General features: G+C 34.6%; 1 protein-coding gene across 3 annotated transcripts in view; it reads left to right on the top strand.

Moving 5' to 3' along the window:
* Positions 1-13,663, top strand: part of LOC142982892 (phospholipase A1-like) — a 29,504-nt gene extending 15,841 nt beyond the window's left edge. For all 3 annotated transcript variants that reach the window (XM_076129616.1, XM_076129617.1, XM_076129615.1), the window contains 3 exons: positions 3,664-3,816; positions 8,030-8,183; positions 11,504-13,663. In XM_076129616.1, the coding sequence (XP_075985731.1) occupies positions 3,664-3,816; positions 8,030-8,183; positions 11,504-12,176 (980 nt within the window). In that variant the 3' untranslated portion in view covers positions 12,177-13,663. The remainder of the gene's footprint in view (positions 1-3,663; positions 3,817-8,029; positions 8,184-11,503) is intronic.
* Positions 13,664-18,232: the final 4,569 nt, after the last annotated feature.

Here is an 18,232-nt window from a genome sequence, read left to right as displayed (position 1 = left end):
CAGTGATGCAGTACCATAGAAATTAATACAAATCAACAAATCGAATTTGAATTCGATTGAATCAGATCCGAGATTATGTCAAATCGAACTCTTAATAATCTGTCGGGATTAAATCCACAGGTCGCAGACCTCCGTGGATCGGATAGTACATAAATTCGTCCGTCATGAGCCTGATCTATCACCGGGCCAGTCAGTTATACGAATAGAGGGTGTACCTGTGTATTGTGCACACGCGTACACTATAGAATAGACGTCAGCACAGTTGTCTTGTTTCAAGGAAACGAACTGTAATAAAGCACCGTAGCCGAATATCGGTTAAAAAATGGCGTTTTGTAATTATTTATGCTTTTCGTTACATTGAAAAAGCTCCTTGCTGTATTAACGGAAAAGTATGATTGTATTAGCATTTTACAATGACTCATCTAATGTCATCATACAAATTATTATTGTATTATTATAATTTATAAATAAAATACCGTACGTTTATATTATCAATACATTATAGGAATCGATAAATTCGGTCACGGCCCTCAAGTGAACTCACGTTCTATGTCAGTGCCAAGAGATGTGGTTTCTTAGATACACTATAAATAGGTAAAACAGTAGTTAAGCTACGTAAATCCATAGGTATTGCGCTCACCGGTCGGTGAACGATGTAGTTCATGTCACATATTGGTTAAGTAAAACATCGGGATGAAACCCATTAGTTATGTTACCAATTGCAATGGCGTGAATTTTTATAGGTGGTCGCTTACCAGTATATCCGTGCTTTTGAATGCAGGTGGTAACAGTTGTTGTTAAATTAAAACAATGTCCTTGAGCCTCCGTGTGACTTGAAATTTTTACTCTAGGTTGACCAGTAACCATACGATGATTAAATTGTATTTCTGAACACTAGATAACCTCAGACGCAAATCTAGCGATGTGTTAAATCAATCGTGGAGTGAATATTTGTGACAGTTTTTAACCGACTTCAAAAAAAGGAGGAAGTTCTTTCGACTGTATTTTGTTTCTTTTTTATTTCATAAATACCTGGCGCAGTTTACCCAGGTAGTTTCAGTGCATCGATTTCCTACTACCTACCAGGCTACTTATAGTGCCCTTAATTAACCCTCACAAAAATATTTTATTTCAGTAATTTTTTATTTCAAGTTCTCGCAGAAAAAAATTGCTGTATGTTATCTGTCAATTAGTGTTACATTACCATGATAGCACGAACAACTGCTTATTTAAATCTTTTCCGATCAGTATTACTGTCGTTCATTTATAGTGGCTCTCATACAAGGCATCAATGATTGCGAATCATTAGAATGATTCTGTAATCGTAAATGTCATTACATATCGAGACTTGGATAAATATGCCTATTAGGATTTAATTAAAAATGATTATGTTTACTTGTATTTATTTTGAGCTCAGCTTGTTACTAATAAGGATATTAATAAACCATATAATTATATTTGAGAAGTGCTAAGTGGCAACGCATGAAGTCAAGGCAAGTTCGAAACTTAGGCAAGCATATCGATGACTTTTCGTGGCTATAATGTGTATTAATAAATCATCAATTTTTGAGGGATCACAATATTGCAGACTTACCGTGAGACTTCTATAGCACTGAAAAAGAAATACAGAATCACTACACATCCCTAACCCGCACTTGGCCAGCGTGATGGACTCTGGCCCCTCCCTCCTTTGGGAGGAAACCCTTGCCCAGCAGTGGGACAGTTACGCGTTAAAGAGTGGTGATTTTATTATCAGCCTATAGATAAATTATCAAATCAACAACACCTTACAAAGTTACAACAATCTTTTTATATGCACTAGAATGATTTCTTGCTCATATACCAAAAGGAATTTTCTCAGAGATTAACGAATTTAAACAAATACAAAACTAAATTGTTTTTATTTTATTTTATATTACTGTTGATTTATGCGCATATTGTGCATAAAATCGATTAATTAAACAAATATCCATTATGCAAGTAAACGTCGTTATTGTAATAAAATTATAATATTTACATCTCAATAACAAATGTTTGTTGTTTCACATGTAAATTGAGTTCAAGTTTTATTTTAGATTTACAGTTATCCGTGAAATAAAATAAAATTAACATATTACGGTTTTTCTGGCTTGGCCCCTACTACATTGGGATTTATATTGTAAATGGCAAAACATGATTATATTTCCTACTCGCGATGTTATTTATCTATAAGAGTCTCATTACTGAAGACTGCTGAAATACCGAAATTAATCCCCCGAGAGAGATTCCTCAAATCTTGAGTCAAAGAAATAGTTACTATTCTTCAAGGAAAACCAAGTCCTAGACTGTTATTTCGATATCCTAAGCTGTCCTGTACTTAGCTGTAGGACAGTAATGGATTATTATGGGTAAGCTATATAGCCCTAACGGCAGTTTGTGCAGTCTGCAGATTACGAGGTCTTGGGTTTAATTTCCGGGTTAGGCAAAGCTGAACCTCAGATGAATGAAGCTGAAGCTTCATTCATCTGAGGTTTTTATTTTTGAGATAATGTTTTTTTAGTAGCACGTCGTTTGTTTTCGTGCTCCGTAAATGGCAATAGGCTTATTCTCATAACATGGCAAATAGCAATATGGGGATACTCGCCACTTTTTACATTGGAAAAATATTTTAAACTGCATAATGTGGGTGCATTTCTGCCAACACTATATGCTATAAAAGGCGTTTATATAATAAATACACACATAAAATGAAATTATCACCTTCTGAAGTGTCCATTGTATCGATCCACGTGTTTTTCAAAGTAAATAACATATAATTCGATGAATCCACAGAGGCATAAAAAACAATGTATTGAAGAAAATAAATATTTGTTGTTGAGATGATAAAAGTAAATTATTGTGTGATCGAAGGTCGTACGGCGTACCTTTATGATTTAATAACATGGTAAGATGTTCAGTAAGTTAAGCTTCCTTAGTAGTGAATATTCCACAGATGGATTGTTGAGCGGGATTCAGTCAGATTGTTTAAATCGAGAGCGTAAACATTTTGTGGATGGGTGGTAACTCAATGGTTTTTGGTGTTTCGAAAAGCGGGTTACCTGCTATCGATTGAGATGACAGTGGTTTAGCCTAACGAAGGGCTTGGTGGCTAGAACTACTTTAACAGTACGTTGACCACAATCTGAATACGAAAAATACATAATACTGCTTAATAATATAAAGCTTTTACGTTTTCATGTACACAAAAGAAGAATCGAAAGCTGACATAAGCTATTTTTATCCAAAAAATCCAGCCCAAAATTCTATTTACTTTACCTAAATTACATCCGAGCAAAACCATGCGGGTCTCTAATACATTTTTACAAAACCTTTCATAAGAAAATTTAAGACCTTTTAAGTGTTTCGTACCTTAAAGGTAAAAACTGAACCCTACTACTCTCCGCTGTCTAAGCGTCCGTCTGTTCTTCTGTCACCAGGCTGTATCTTATAAACCTTAATAGCTAGGAAGCACAAATTATGAATTTCCGTTGCCGCTATAACAACTAAAAGAATAATAAAAAAAATATATATGAAGGGGGTCCCCATACAATAAACGTGCTTTTGATTATAATGGTACGGAACCCTTATGCGCAAGTCCGACTAGCACTTGGCCGGTTTAATTACCTGTTCTGCTCTGACCCTCAGGTCCTGGAGTACTGAAGAATGCCAGCATCAGTCCTCGCATGATGCCTCAGCTGCAGATCGCAATGCACCGCATCACCAGCTCGGGACAGGTCCTCAGGAAGCAGATCCCGGTGGAAACAGCCCCCAAGACGGTGGCCAAGGATAAAAGTATAGGTATGTAGTACCTATTTAATAAAATATACGTTTGGCGTAATAGTTAACGTAGTTACTTCGCCGTCTAAACCGCCGTGTCTCGTGTGGTGGGTACGAATCCAACTTACGCCAAATATAAGTGTGATGAGCAAGAGATATTTCCTCTGACATTCAATGTTAATTAATATGTTTAGTACTATATTATCGGTTTTCTCGAAACCATAGTACAAGTTCTTCTAGTTTGGTAGTATTTATTTACTAATAATATAATTGAGATAAAAACAATTCGTAAATACGAACACAGTTTGTCCATATTCTCCCATATTTATAATCATATACAGCTGTTGACGTCAAAATTCAACATCGTGACGCGAATCACATAATCTTCAACCACTTTTTTATCGATTGACTTTTGAGAAAAGTATGTGAACTGATTCACAAAACTGTCCATTGTTTTCATAAAATTACCTATTTAATCATATAGTCTGACAACATAATAGAGAGCCTTGGCATTCATGATTTATATCTGACTGCCTCCGTAGCGCAGTGGTTAAGGTCACTGCGCCGCTACCATTGCGTCGGGACTCGATTCCCACACGGAACAATTATTAGTGCGATCCACAAATAATTGTTTCGGGTCTGGCTGTGCTTTGTGTCCGTTGTTTGTACAAGTCCCCGCGACACAAGAGCAATTCATAGTGCGGGAGTGGTCTTTCAAAATAAAGTAGCTGTATAAAAGAGGCCACCGTTAACTACATAAGCCTGGGGGGTCACTGATGTTCTAAATTCTGAATTTCATTTACCTCTGGTTGCTACGATCCTTGCATACAAAGCTTTCTACCAAGATGTTGGACTATAGATCTTAGTTCTAAGTTCTTGTTAGGTGTAAATATTGGTCCAAAGGTTTGACGTGATCGAGATAATTGTCAGCTATTACGATTGTTATCTAGTCAAGTTTTTACGTAAAGTGAGATAATTTATACCTAGGTTTAGAATATTAAATCGTTTGGTTACTACGTAATTTGCATTAAAAACAAAACTATTATTATGTCTACTATTCTTTATTCTGTGAATAAATCATATTTTTTTGTAATAATAGATTATGTTTTATCTGTTTATAATTTCACTTTTTTTTGCTGTTGCTTGTGGCCAGGCTATGTAATAAAGGCGAGTCTTTCGCCGGATATAGGGCATAGATATATACTTTGACGAATGAAGGAATTTTGATCATGACTGAGGAATAAGAATCATCCGACAACACCTTGTACAATGGATCGACAATCGTAGGGATAACACGGACAGAGTCAGGCATTTAATAATTTTGATAGACTTTTTCTTTTCATTGCTGCTGGGTTCATTACCCTCAGAAAACAAATACTTGCGTGATTTCCAAATAGTTGTCTCGGATCTGAATACACTTTTGTTTATATAAAGTGTTGTTTTTAAAATTCCTTGCGACAATTTTACTTACAAAAGAATCAAAAATAAAAATGCAATGTTGGTAAAGAAAAACAACAGACAACTTCACATATATTTTTCGTTACAATAACTCCTCTTTTATTAATTAAATTAATGAAGTAACGAAGTAGTTCGGCGTTCATTTTGGTTCGTTAAACAATTTCCTGCGAGCCTGTGTCAAAAATAAAATTTATCGCGTATCTTTGATGGTCACATTTTTTTGGCTTTTCTCTCTTGCAAACTGATGACGTGATTTTATTTCAATATATTAGTTAGAGTTCCTTTCTAGATGAACAAAAACTTTATTTATTGATCAACAGGCCATTCTAAAATTGTTTTTTTTAAACTGCCACTGCTGGAAAAGGGTCTATTATCGAAATTAAGGTGTTTGGCCTTGACTCTACCATGCTGGCTAATTGCAGATCAAGGACTTTTACATATTAGTATTACCAATGTAAAATCTTTCTTATTCGTTTTTACACTTAAACCGCCGTACAGATTTTGCCATTTTTGTCATTACATAGAATCAAATACATATGTCCTACTTTTGATAAGACTCTGTTTCTAATCGGCTCAAACAATTGATACATCATTTTACACGAGTAAAGACGCGTGGGTCAGCTAGCGAAGACACAAAGGGTTTAGGCCTTGACCACTCCAGCTAAATATGGATAGCATTCCTTCAAAACTACTTTTAAAGAGCTCTTAATAATGCAAGGTCACTGTTTTCATTGTTCACCGTTACAGCAAGTGATAATTTTAATACACACATAACGTGAATTCTTTGTTGTGATGCTTTAGGCTGTGAACCCTTGAACTTTTGAGTGGGATGAACATGCTTGTATTACTTGGCTGACACTACCTTATATAGGTTCCTTAAATCAACAAAAGATTGTGGGTACCCATGATTTAATTTCATTTTTATACTTGCATTTTGTATGACATTTGACTCGGAGTATAGGTAATTTAATAATGCGGCGCTCATGGTTAGCTGTGCTTAGCGGTTAGGCTTTCCATAGATAGGTGGTTACTTATTGGTATCTGAACTAGGGGTCTCCGTGCTTCAAAATACACGTAAAAAGACGCCCCTGTTGTCTAATGTCTACTATTATAACTGTCGTAATATAACGTTAAAGATCTTTCAGGTGGTTTAAACAGTACTTTGACATAACGTTGACTACTGACTAAGAAAAATAATTATTTATTGAAAGAGATGTTGTGGTCATAGACTGACCACAGCTAGTTGCGACTAAAAAGGCGGTAACCAGCGCCGAAACGTCAAAAAATTTAACCATGTAAAGTCCCATAATACATCCTCAATTTTTTATGAAGTGGGAATCTCTAATACGGAAAATCCAATAGATTGAAATCTAACTGTCCGAAAATTTTCATACAACACAGAACCCGTTCGCGCTTGACGGATTCCTTTATCCATGACAAATTCAATAGCAGCAAGTGTGTGACAACGCTACCTACCCTCATATATTATTCATAGCGCGATACAAGTTTGCAAAATTGCCTGTAATACATGTAAGGACGACTTTTCATATCAACCGTTCGTTGGGAGAATAAAGGATTTCTTTTGTATTGCGAGCGCTTCCGGGGTGGACGTATGAAGAATAAAACTTCAAGCTTGTATGAAACGGTTTTTATTTAAACAGATTTTCTTGTTTTGAAGTATTTTATACAACATATAGGTTGTGTTTATAACTTTATAGCTTCCGGGGTAGAAATATCCGGAGGGCTATCACGCAATTATCTCTGTTGACAGCTATTTAAAAGGCACTATGCTGTACATTGTTTTCTCCCTTAGAATATAGTGAACACGTTACGTCAAAGCAGCAATGAACTGAATAGTGACTATCAATTTGAAGTACACTAGTTGCCTACTGAGATATGTGATAAGCCCACATGTCCCTGGTGACACAAACTTTCGCATATTAGTAGGATAGTAGTAGGATTTTAGTGAATATTATTATCTTAACCCGGTGTAAATCTACCTAAGCCAATCACACCACAACTTATTTAACATAATTAAAAACAATGCCTTATTTTATCAAACACTTATTGCTGTTTTAACGAAAACGTATTTTGCTCTTAACTATCCAAATTAAGTATCCTACAGCTTTTCACATAGCAATTATCGAACTGACAAATTTCATGCTATCCGCTTTAATACCTCTTTTAGCAGATACGCAGTCGACAATGTCCGTGCAATGTGATTAATTTGTGTTGTGGTAATTTTGCGACAAAATTAGTGATAGCTTTTAGGCTTTGTGTTTGAAGGTATTGTCAAAATTGAGTAGTTTAAGCTTGAAATTTCCATTGTTAGGTAACGGTCAGACGATTGAAAATGATATCGCGGCTTGCGGGGTCTTTGAAAAACGTAGGAACAAATAACGAATATAGAGAACAACTAGATCCAATTGACGATGTTAAAACGCGACTTGTACACAATACATGATATTATAATATAGTATAGGATTCCGCTATACATCGATTTTCACCGAGCTGGTCAATGGATGATTTTTGTTTTCTATCAAATAAAGTAATAATATCTCTAGAAATATATAGTGCCTGGGTTGTTTTTGTTGTTTACAAGACTCAAATAAAATATTTGTGGACCATATATTTCTCTATATGTGATTTCTGATGAAGTTATTGATAAAACGATCTCTGCAAAGGTTATAAGCGCTGTGGACTTGGGATGTCCAGATCACTTTTTCATCACTTTTCTATAAACGTTGTCAAAATTAATATGCTCTTTTACTTTCAGATTTAAAGAATAAGAAGACAGTGTTATACGCTGTGGGTTTCTTCGACAGTTCTGCGTTCCCGTTCTCACAAGCGTTAGGCACTTCGTACTCCAAGCGAGGGTACAATGTCTTCATATCTGAAACCCTGGCGTTTCTCACATATATCTATCCGAAGTAAGTCTACTTTTACAAGTTATAAATTTATCAGAAAGTTTTGCTTTCATTGCACACAATTATGTAGACAATTCCTAAAATCAATACAATATATGTATGTTCTGGGTAGGTATCCTAATAGAATTCTTTTAACGTTAATTTCGACAGATTTTTTTTTGACCTAACCATTCTGTATCGGCATTTCTAAATGTCGCTACGGAAGTCTGTGTTCTAAATTTTTATGCACAGTTTTACTTTAGTACCATACAAATTAACTAAATTGTTTTTTGGACACCTGTGTAACTATGTGAATGCCAGGTATTATCGGGAATTAGAACCCAAAATCACTGTGCAACGTCATATATACTATTGAAATGCCATAGAATCAATAGAAAATCCCTAACTGGGTTTTTGAAAGAACCACGTTTACTATATAAACGATAATTTATCGTTAACCCTCATACATACAAATGAAGTGATCAAAATCAAAGTACCCATATCAAAGATGATCCGATTTGTCGTGTCTGTCATAGATCGTCTTATCGTGACAATCGCGTATGTGTACCCGGCCTTATCTCGCTATCCCTGTATGAATTCCGACAGTATAAGCAAAATTTATCGCCCTAAGGTCCATAGTTCGAATCCTTGGTGATAAATTAGCCCTAAGTTTGGTGATACTGCCGTCGTATTAAGATAAGGAGTTCTTAAAAATAGTGTTGTTAATATATCTTTGGAAGTAAATATAGTTTTATAAAGAACTTGTTTATACCCGCGACTCTGCTCGCGATCTTTGATCTTTCAAGTACGAAAGTTTGATCCTAGACCTTCAACTATAGACATGCTAAATTTTATCTAAATCGGTCCAGTGGTTTAGCCGTGAAAGCGTAACAGATAAAAATAATGATAAAGTTTAACATTTATAATATTAGTAAGCTGTAAGTAAGGAAGTGTAAGGATTCTAGACAATATTAGTTTATTCATAAACACTTTAAATAACTAACAATCGCACTAGCTTATGAATTTAATAGGAACCTGAAACGCCATCTATTGTTCATCGATGGAACTATGGAATATCAACAGCTTATAAGCTTTGAGCAATGCTAGTGATGGGTCGTATCCGTAATAATTAATACTGGCTGGTGTAAAACGCGTTATTTTTGTTGTTGAAAGTACTCGTGACTTTCATTGGGATATTTTTTTTATTCTGGCCACTTTTATCCTAGTCCATTTGAATGCTAGACGGATAGAACCACCAAAGAACATTCTTTAAAATTAGAAGTAATAATAAAGTCGATGTTTAACAAAATGGCAGCCACAACGTGAATTAATTCTCTACCACCATTTCACTTATATGGAATATAAGTATAATACATATTTAATATGGAAATATTGACATTCAAAAAGAGCAAGCCGTGAGTTTCTTGCCGTTTCTTCTCACGAGCAACAGCTTCCGAAACGGTGGTAGATAAAAAATATTTTGACGATTTCAAACACTTGTTAAAGTTTATGAAAGAAAGCATATTTGACTTTGACAGACGTCGATATCGATATCGGTACAAGACACATCACTACGTAAGCTTATGATCCTGTTTGCGCAGATGTGGGCTTATTGGCTGTTATTGCGTATTATTGTGACCAATTGAGTTTTAGGCCACTCACACCGACTCACGCCGACTCAACCGACTCAACCGACTCACCGACTCACGCTACACCGAACTCATATCTAGGCCACTCTTGATTGAAGGATTATCTCATATTTTTGTATACATTGCAATCATATTGAAAATATGTTTTCATGTATTTGTTTGACGAGCCGTAATAGCTGAGTAAATTAAATAATTGCTTTTGGAGCTAGTGGTAGTGGGTTCAAACTTAAAGCAGCAAATTAATGAATTTTCGAAGTTATGTGTGAATAAAAATATCTTTCACCTGTTCTATCAGAGATCAGTCGTGACGTTAAAAGCTTCAACATCGGTTTTCGAATTTTTTAAAACAGTCATAAGTCATTCATTAATTCGCAGAAAACACTGTTACAATGTTGTTACAAAACAGTCTTCAAAGGTATACAATGCCCTCAATCTAGTTCAGTTCTCTCTCCTCTTCTCTTTCAATCTGCGTGCTGACTCATGGCCTAACCCATCTCTCTTTCTGGAAGAATCCCTTTACCCAGCAATGGACACAGTCATGGATAAAGCAAAAAATAAAAATATGATTGAGATAAGCACGAGTATTTGTTCTGAGTCGTACTACGATTCGTAACTTATTTTTTCCTATTCAGATTAATACATATTTCCTACATGACGGTCACTTGCGAGCACCTTCATGAGTGTATGCGTATTGTTGTTATTATGCAGTACATTGGGTTTTTCCTTTACAATATTAGTGTAATAAAAATATTTAAGAATAAATTAAGAGAATATTTAACTACTAAATGTTGCTATAGTATAGCAGAATATTTATCTAAATAGTTTTAAAATATAATTTTGTTTTCCTAATTTAAAGTTTGTTTTTTTAATATAATATAAATAATAAGATATGATGTCCATAATTATTATGTCGAATAGAATTAGGTATATAATACATGTAAAATGTTATTAAATATTGCATGCCGTGTGACGGCCAAATATGTGAAACTATATTATAAATAAGAACTCTGAACCATGTTTGTTGCAATAAATAATTTTGAATTTGAATTTATACTTCCTGTCAAAGCAGCAATGTACTGCACAGTAGCTTGTCAATTGACATGCTCTGGCCGGTTGACCTTTCTGAAGAACATCTCCTATTTATCTAGTAGTGTTTATTTACGTTACCATGACTTTCATAAAATGTTATAATTATAGTGTGCATGACGGACATAAGCTTTTCATGGTGATTTATAATTAACTGCAATTTAGATGATATCTCCTTTGACATGTATAATTACTATTATTATAGACTAATAGTACCTGACTGGTTCCGTTTAGGGTCATAGTAAGGCTATAAATATACTTACATAAACATAGTTATAAATATAGCTTATATCCGTAGTCCTCACGGAAAATCTCATAGATATAATAATCAGTGTGAGAAAATTAAATAGGTTTAGTAGTTTAACGAGAAAGTAGCACAAATAAACAAACAGCTTACATTTATGCAATTAAGTACGAATAAATTTAATAAAGTCTTAACTCAGGTGATAACAATTAGGTTTTTTTTTCTATTCCATAGATGGTCGAGCGCCGTAATTTTTGATTAAGAAAAAACAAACACAAAAACATCCTCCCTATTCGGGTATAATAATAATGCTTTAGCACCTACATTTAAAAGTATCAATTCAACATCTAATTTACTTCTTCCAGATCAGTTCGTCTCACAAGATTCATCGGCAAGAAAATGGGTGAATTCCTCGTGAAACTTACAGAACATGGTTTAGAAGCTGAAAACCTGGAACTAGTCGGTGCCAGCCTAGGAGCTCACGTAGTAGCATACGCCGCTAAACATTTCTACCAAGCAACAGGAAAAAAACCTTCCAGAATCACAGGTTTGGACCCAGCTGGACCCTGCTACAGAGCTTTGACCCCAGAATACAAACTTTACAAAACAGACGCCGAAAGGGTAGACATCATTCATACAAATATCGATGGTTTTGGTATAGCTGAGACGTTAGGACACATAGATATATACGTAAATGGAGGTGAATTTCAACCAAGTGATATCCCATATATTCCTTGTTTAGTAGTCTGTAGTCATGTTAGAGCGTTGATCTATTTCTGGCAAGCGTTGGAACATCCGAAGCAGTTTATAGCAGTGCAATGTAATACGGTACAGGAGGCAAGGTTTGCTCAGTGTTTCAACAATACGCAGACGAATTATCTAGGGTTAGAGACTAAATTTGATAGGCCAGGGATATATTATTTGGCTACGAATAATGAGTTTCCTTATTATAAAGGAAAAGATGGGTTGAAGGAGGAAAATGAGATTTATACGTCAGTTATTAGTCGGATAAATGATGATGATGGATTTGTTGTGTAGAATTTGATTTCGCGAGTGTAGTCAGAATTCGTGAGAGTTTGAAAGTCCTCTGTTATAACTACCAGAGGGATTGTTGTGTATCTCAGTTGATAACTATTTGGTAGCCACTATGTAGTTCATTGTTTATGTTCTAGAATGTTGGCGAGGAGTGTGTTATGTCAAAGCCGCAATGTATAACTTAGTGGCTATCATATTATTGTCAACTTAGATATACAATACGGATTCCAGACAGTAGAATTTCAATCCTGTTTAAAATGTTCATTTGAGCTGCACTTGCGTGAAAGATCATTGTAGAGTTTTATAGGCAAGTCTTTCATAAAAAGTTAATTTATTTCATAGATTTATATTTATGTAAGTTTTTGAAATAGTTAAAATTGTACAGCGTGATATAGTTATTGTATTAACCCAAAGCTGGTCAGGGAACCTTCTAGAGTGAAAGACAGTTAGGCCTTAATTCCCCGACGCCGTTCATGTTTGCTCTTATTATTTTCTTTACCCTCAAGACCCTGTAAAGAACTCTCAGACATGCTTTCGAAGTAACTTAAAATTATTTTTAAGTTTGAACCGAGCTTGTATAAGAAGCTTAAAATTTTCCACAAGAATCAAATAACAAAGAGTTAAAACTTTATTAATACTGATTGAATTGTCAGTTAGTATTAAACGAATAGTTTTTAAAAGACTTGAAAATATTTTCAGATTTTAAAATTGCAATCAAAGGTTTATATGTATATCTGCTTTTAATGACGAAATAAATCATCGGGAGAAGATCTTGCATGCCTGAGAGGACTTTAAAAAGGTTTTCAAGTAATTATAGGTAGTCTCCAGCCACCATTTTGACAGCGTAGTTGACTAAAAGAAAGTCTAATATTGCCTTATTAGGAACAGTAATGAAGAAGATGATAATTTGTTAACATAGTATTGTAATACGATAAATAAATCAATCATGAATCGAGCCTTGCTACTGTTCCACTGCTCGGGAAGACTTCTCGAAGGCTTCTTTCGAAATAGAAGAGATTTTGGGTAGTTTATAAAAGTTTCATAATAAGTGTGACATATTTTTAGTACAAATTGTACATATTAGATTAGATTAGTATTGTTTTAAACACGGGTTTAAGATATGGTGTCATAAATATTTAATGTAGTAATAATAACAACAAAAACCTGTACATAATTATGTTATTTTTACGAAGTGATAAAGATCTTTGGGCATCAAGTACTTATACGTCGATCTTGCGTCTAGCGCCTTCGTTGTTTTATTGAAACATCAAATCCGAATAATGAAATGTCACTCAAGTGCAATAAAAAGAAGTTTGAAAGTCTGACAAGCAGTCTTACCGATTAATTGAAGCTCATTATAATAATTACATATGTATTTTGAAGCTCTAGACAAACTTTTAAACTCCTTCAACATGAGTAACGTTTCAGTATTTGTAATTAATATTTATTATAATAAGGTATTCATAAATTAATTTTACAAATCTGTGATTTTAGCGTGTAAAAATAAAAAATGAAATTAATAAACAATATTTATTTAACTAAACTTGTTTTTTTTATGCCACTCTATTTCCATTAGCTACAAAATCATTGGTGTTTGTATAAAACATAATATGCACGAGTAAGTTTAAGAAAATATATATGAAACTGTTCCCCTTGCAATTTGAACAACTACTTTAGGAGTGGCAAGATAGCCTCAACCATTGCGCCAAACGTGTAGAGTTTCACAGTTAATAAAAATTGCACCAACATTAGAAAAAAGTAAGTATTATTCTAATACTATCCAGAACACACTCGAAAATACATTTTAACACAGGGTGCAATAATTGCTGATGTCGTAAGCTGAGCAAAAAAGCATTGCAAAAGTTATGACAGAGTAAGTATTTTTGACTTGAGCCTTTTTAGCTTCGAGATTCACCTTTATTCGAAGTTCTTTGGGTTCAAATATTTCCACAAAGGTAGTATAAGATAATAACACAGAACAAACCACACGGGTTTCTTTTCTCAATCTCTCGAAATGGTCGTGTTATGTAAATAGTAGGATGTGACGAACAAAACTAGATCTAATTTGATGACATCTATGCATGGGGTAGCACGAATATTGTGAGTCTATGAATGAAATATATCAGGGAATCTATACTTTTGTAACATAAGAAGAGCGACAGTTTGTATGTCTGTCTGTCTACTCATTCACAGGTGAACCAAGAAGTTCAAGCCTAAATTTTTTCGACAAAAAACAACTAAATGTTTCTTTTGATGCTCATGTTTTAATATTTAATGTTAGTTGATGGCATGCAACTGATTTTGCGAGAACTTTATTTATAAAATCGCGGTTTTTCCAAGTAAATCCCGATCCCGCAAAAGTTTTAGAATAAAAAGTAACTAAATATTGCTTCAGAATCTAATCTATTAGTGTTTCATAACACCCTTAAATTATATTTTTGTAAATAAATGTCTTCAATGTATTTTTTTACTTCGTACAAAGTATTTGAAAAAGTCATAATTATATTGTATTTTTTTGTTTACTAATACTATTGTAATTAACACAACAATTAACGCGAACTTGCACTTTATATTTCGGTGTGTTTGACGTTACATTGAACAAGATACGTGTACATCAGAGAGCGGGGATCCAATTAATTTGCGACCACGGCCAGTGTAACCTGCGCTGAAACGATTAGGCGATAATACGACGTGGAAATTTATAATTTTTCATTAATGCTTATTAAATTCCGGTGCAATATTAGATACGTTTTCACTTTTCCCTTTTTCTTAGCTTAGTTGGTAGGTAGTGCATACGACTGCGGACTGAAGGTTTTGGGTTCGATTTTAGGGTAGAGCAGAATTACTTAGGTTTCCTAAAGTTCTATTATAATACTGTTAATAGATGTCTAACATTGTAAATGGCGGAACATAAGTGTTTTGACTATCTGCTCATACCTTCTGAGGGGCAAACACCTGCCACTATCGACTATCTAAATCTAAAAACTATCGAGCTAAGGCAAAACTAACAACACCACCTAGCGTGTTTCGTGAGTACTATTCTTTCGAAGTAATTTTAAATGTAACGTTACTCGCTAGTACTGAGTGAAGGAATTCATGCTACAGACACAAAATAAAACAAATAAGCAAATATTCCTCTCACCACTAACTGTTGTTTTCAGTAAAAACACTCCCAATCTCTATTCATTTCATTTGAGCACTACTTGAGTCTAATCCCTGTAGAGTACACGGCAGCTTCGAAATGTTCCAGCTTCATTCATTATAACACAACGACTTTAATCTATACAACCAATGTCGGGGGACAGAGACACGATTACTGACCAAATTGGATGATTTAAAATGTATCCTGTTGTGGGTTCAGCATAAAAATAAGGTTTCAATTATGTAGGGAGGATTTTTGGTCGGTTTGGTGTGGAGTTTTCCATAAATACGATGGTGAAACGGCTACTAGTAAGGTTTGATAATATAATTATTGTGTGTGACTGATGGCTTTGCCCGCGAAGCATGGAGTAGAAAAATTAGTCAGGTTAAAAAGTTTAAGACAAGATGTATAGATGTAAATGAGGCAAGGGAAGTTTGTAAGGATCGTTCCTGGTGTTTTTGGTCTCTGCCTACTCCTATAGAGAAATAGAATATGTGTGTTCAAAAGTTTCTTATAGCCTAAAAATGTATAAAATGTTTTTGTTTAATGATTAACGCATACATGTATTTTATAATGATTTATTTAATGTTTTGAAACAGATTGCATTACTTTTATTCCTGTCCTGGTTTTAGTTTATAGTTTTAGATTATCCGCGCCGGACCTCGAGCATGCACGTGAAATGCATTATTTGTAAATGTTTATAAAAAATATAACATTTACAAGTAAGTAGTTTTTTGTATATCTCAGATTTTATTGCATTCAAGTTATTTTGAAATTCAGGTATCTTGATTCCGAAAAATGTATGCAGAAAATTCCTTACGGACCCCAAAAAGTAGACATACAAAATGAATTGGAATTACGTAGACATGTTAAAACATGTAGTAGGTATAGCGTTACAGCCAGTGTTGAAATTGTCCGGTTATTTCGCGAAATGCCCGACTCCCGCCTGTAACATTCATACGCGCAGCAAAAACACGACACCATAAATTATTTTATTGTCATACTTTTTGAAAATATTTTTGACTAACTTATGCCTTTGGTTACACTCGCAGAGACAGAATAAAATACTATATTTTTTCACGAGCCCCTGCCCAATTGCATTTTAATCGGTTCAGATGTTTAGTCGTAAAAGCATAACAGACATACATACATACAGGGAAACGTTGCGTTCAAAATTGATTTGCACTAAGTAACATTAAAATTCTTAGTAACAGATTGTTCCGTGGGTTTGGCTGCATAATCTATTGACATTATTTTTTTCCGACCATGTATCTATGGAATGTATGTGTGTTCGTTACTCCATCAAACAATAACTACCAAATGAATTTTGCAAGACCATTTTGTGCAATGATAGTTTTATTTTAGGAAATCTTTCCACGGGACTAAATTCGCAGGTAAAAGCTAGTATTTTCAAAAAATAATGCTATGAAGAAAATATCCGTATATATCAGTGGGATTGGTGTGAATTTGCAGACGTTTAAATTAAAACGTGTCGTCGTTACGGATGCTGATTGTCTGTACTTTGTCTCGTGTCGCGTGTTTATTTCTACAGGGACTCTCACTTATGTACCGGGAATTTGTACTCCAGTTGAAGCTGTGTTTAAACTTTAGGCCAGTAGCTCGACTCTCTACTACTATCGACTACTGAAAACCGGCAATCTATCGAGAACTTTTGCGAGAAAATCTGTTTAGCGCCTCTAGCGGGCTCCGTAAGAACTATTTTGGCAGTACATTTTAAAATGTCAAACTCTCGATACCCGACAGTAGAGACTGTTTAGAGTTGCGCTACAGGAATATCTTGTTGTAATAGAGTGAAAGCTTTATCAGCTTAGCCTTTCTTCCAATTATGATGGATTCGGCTCCCAGTGTCACCGGATGCAGCTGAATACCAGTATTTTACATGGAGCGACTGCCTATCTGACCTCCACAACCCAGTTACCTGGGTTATTACATAATACGCTTTAGTGAGACTGGTTGTCAGATTTTTAAGCTTCTGATTACAGTTAACAACAGTCAAAAATCTTTGAAAGTGACCCACAATAAAACCTGCCTTCTGAGACAAGGAAGAACAGAACTTTCGCTAGTCGTCGGGCAAAGAAAGTCGCTCAAAGTCGTTGTTTGGCAGGTATAAGGTGTTAATAAGTTTAAAATGCTGAGATTGAGTACAAATAAGAAATAAATAAAATTGTAAGCTCAGAACCTAATAACAATGAAATCTATAAAACATCTGCAACATTTTCCAAACACCTTTCATTTCGTAGTCTTAAAGAAAAGCAGTATAATTTTACAAGCAATGCCACTGCATAAGATCTCATTGAAATCTTAACAACGGATTGTAAAAATGTAATAAAACTTTTGATTTTTGTGATATTATTAAAATGTATTATTCAGGTGTTGTAGTAAAAATAATTTAAGAGTTGAAATCTTAGCAGCACCGGCTTTTTGGTGCTTATTACGTGTAGAGAAAGCAATTTGCGAGAAACACCTGTGCTTTCTAATATTATTGAATTTATTAGCTGCAAATATATTTGGAAAATGTTTGTGTGAAACACAAGTGAAACGAATGAGCGGTGTAGTGGTAGAACGCAATAGCAGTGATGAGAGTTAAGGAACTGAGAGTGTGCCTGAGTATTGTCACTTAGACACTATAAATAAGTCCTTTACTGTTGGCCAGTTTCAATGAAACTGATCGCAGTAGCTGAAACTCCGCAATCATTAAAAGGGGAAGGGTTGGTTTGTTTGTTTGAACACTCTTATGTCAAGAACTAGTATCATAATTATATATCGTAGTCATAGTAGTTAAAATTTTAAGAATATTTTTGTTTTGGATAGACCATTTATTGAGGTAGGCTATAACGAAATATGAGAGTGGAGCTGGGGCATTTCCCCTAAGAAGACCATGACCTCGTGGAACAGC

Source organism: Anticarsia gemmatalis, chromosome 22 (genome assembly GCF_050436995.1).
Source record: "Anticarsia gemmatalis isolate Benzon Research Colony breed Stoneville strain chromosome 22, ilAntGemm2 primary, whole genome shotgun sequence".
NCBI classification, from domain to species: domain Eukaryota; kingdom Metazoa; phylum Arthropoda; class Insecta; order Lepidoptera; family Erebidae; genus Anticarsia; species Anticarsia gemmatalis.
The sequence above is the reverse complement of the archived record's forward strand: the minus strand, read 5'-3'. Positions and strand labels throughout refer to the sequence as shown.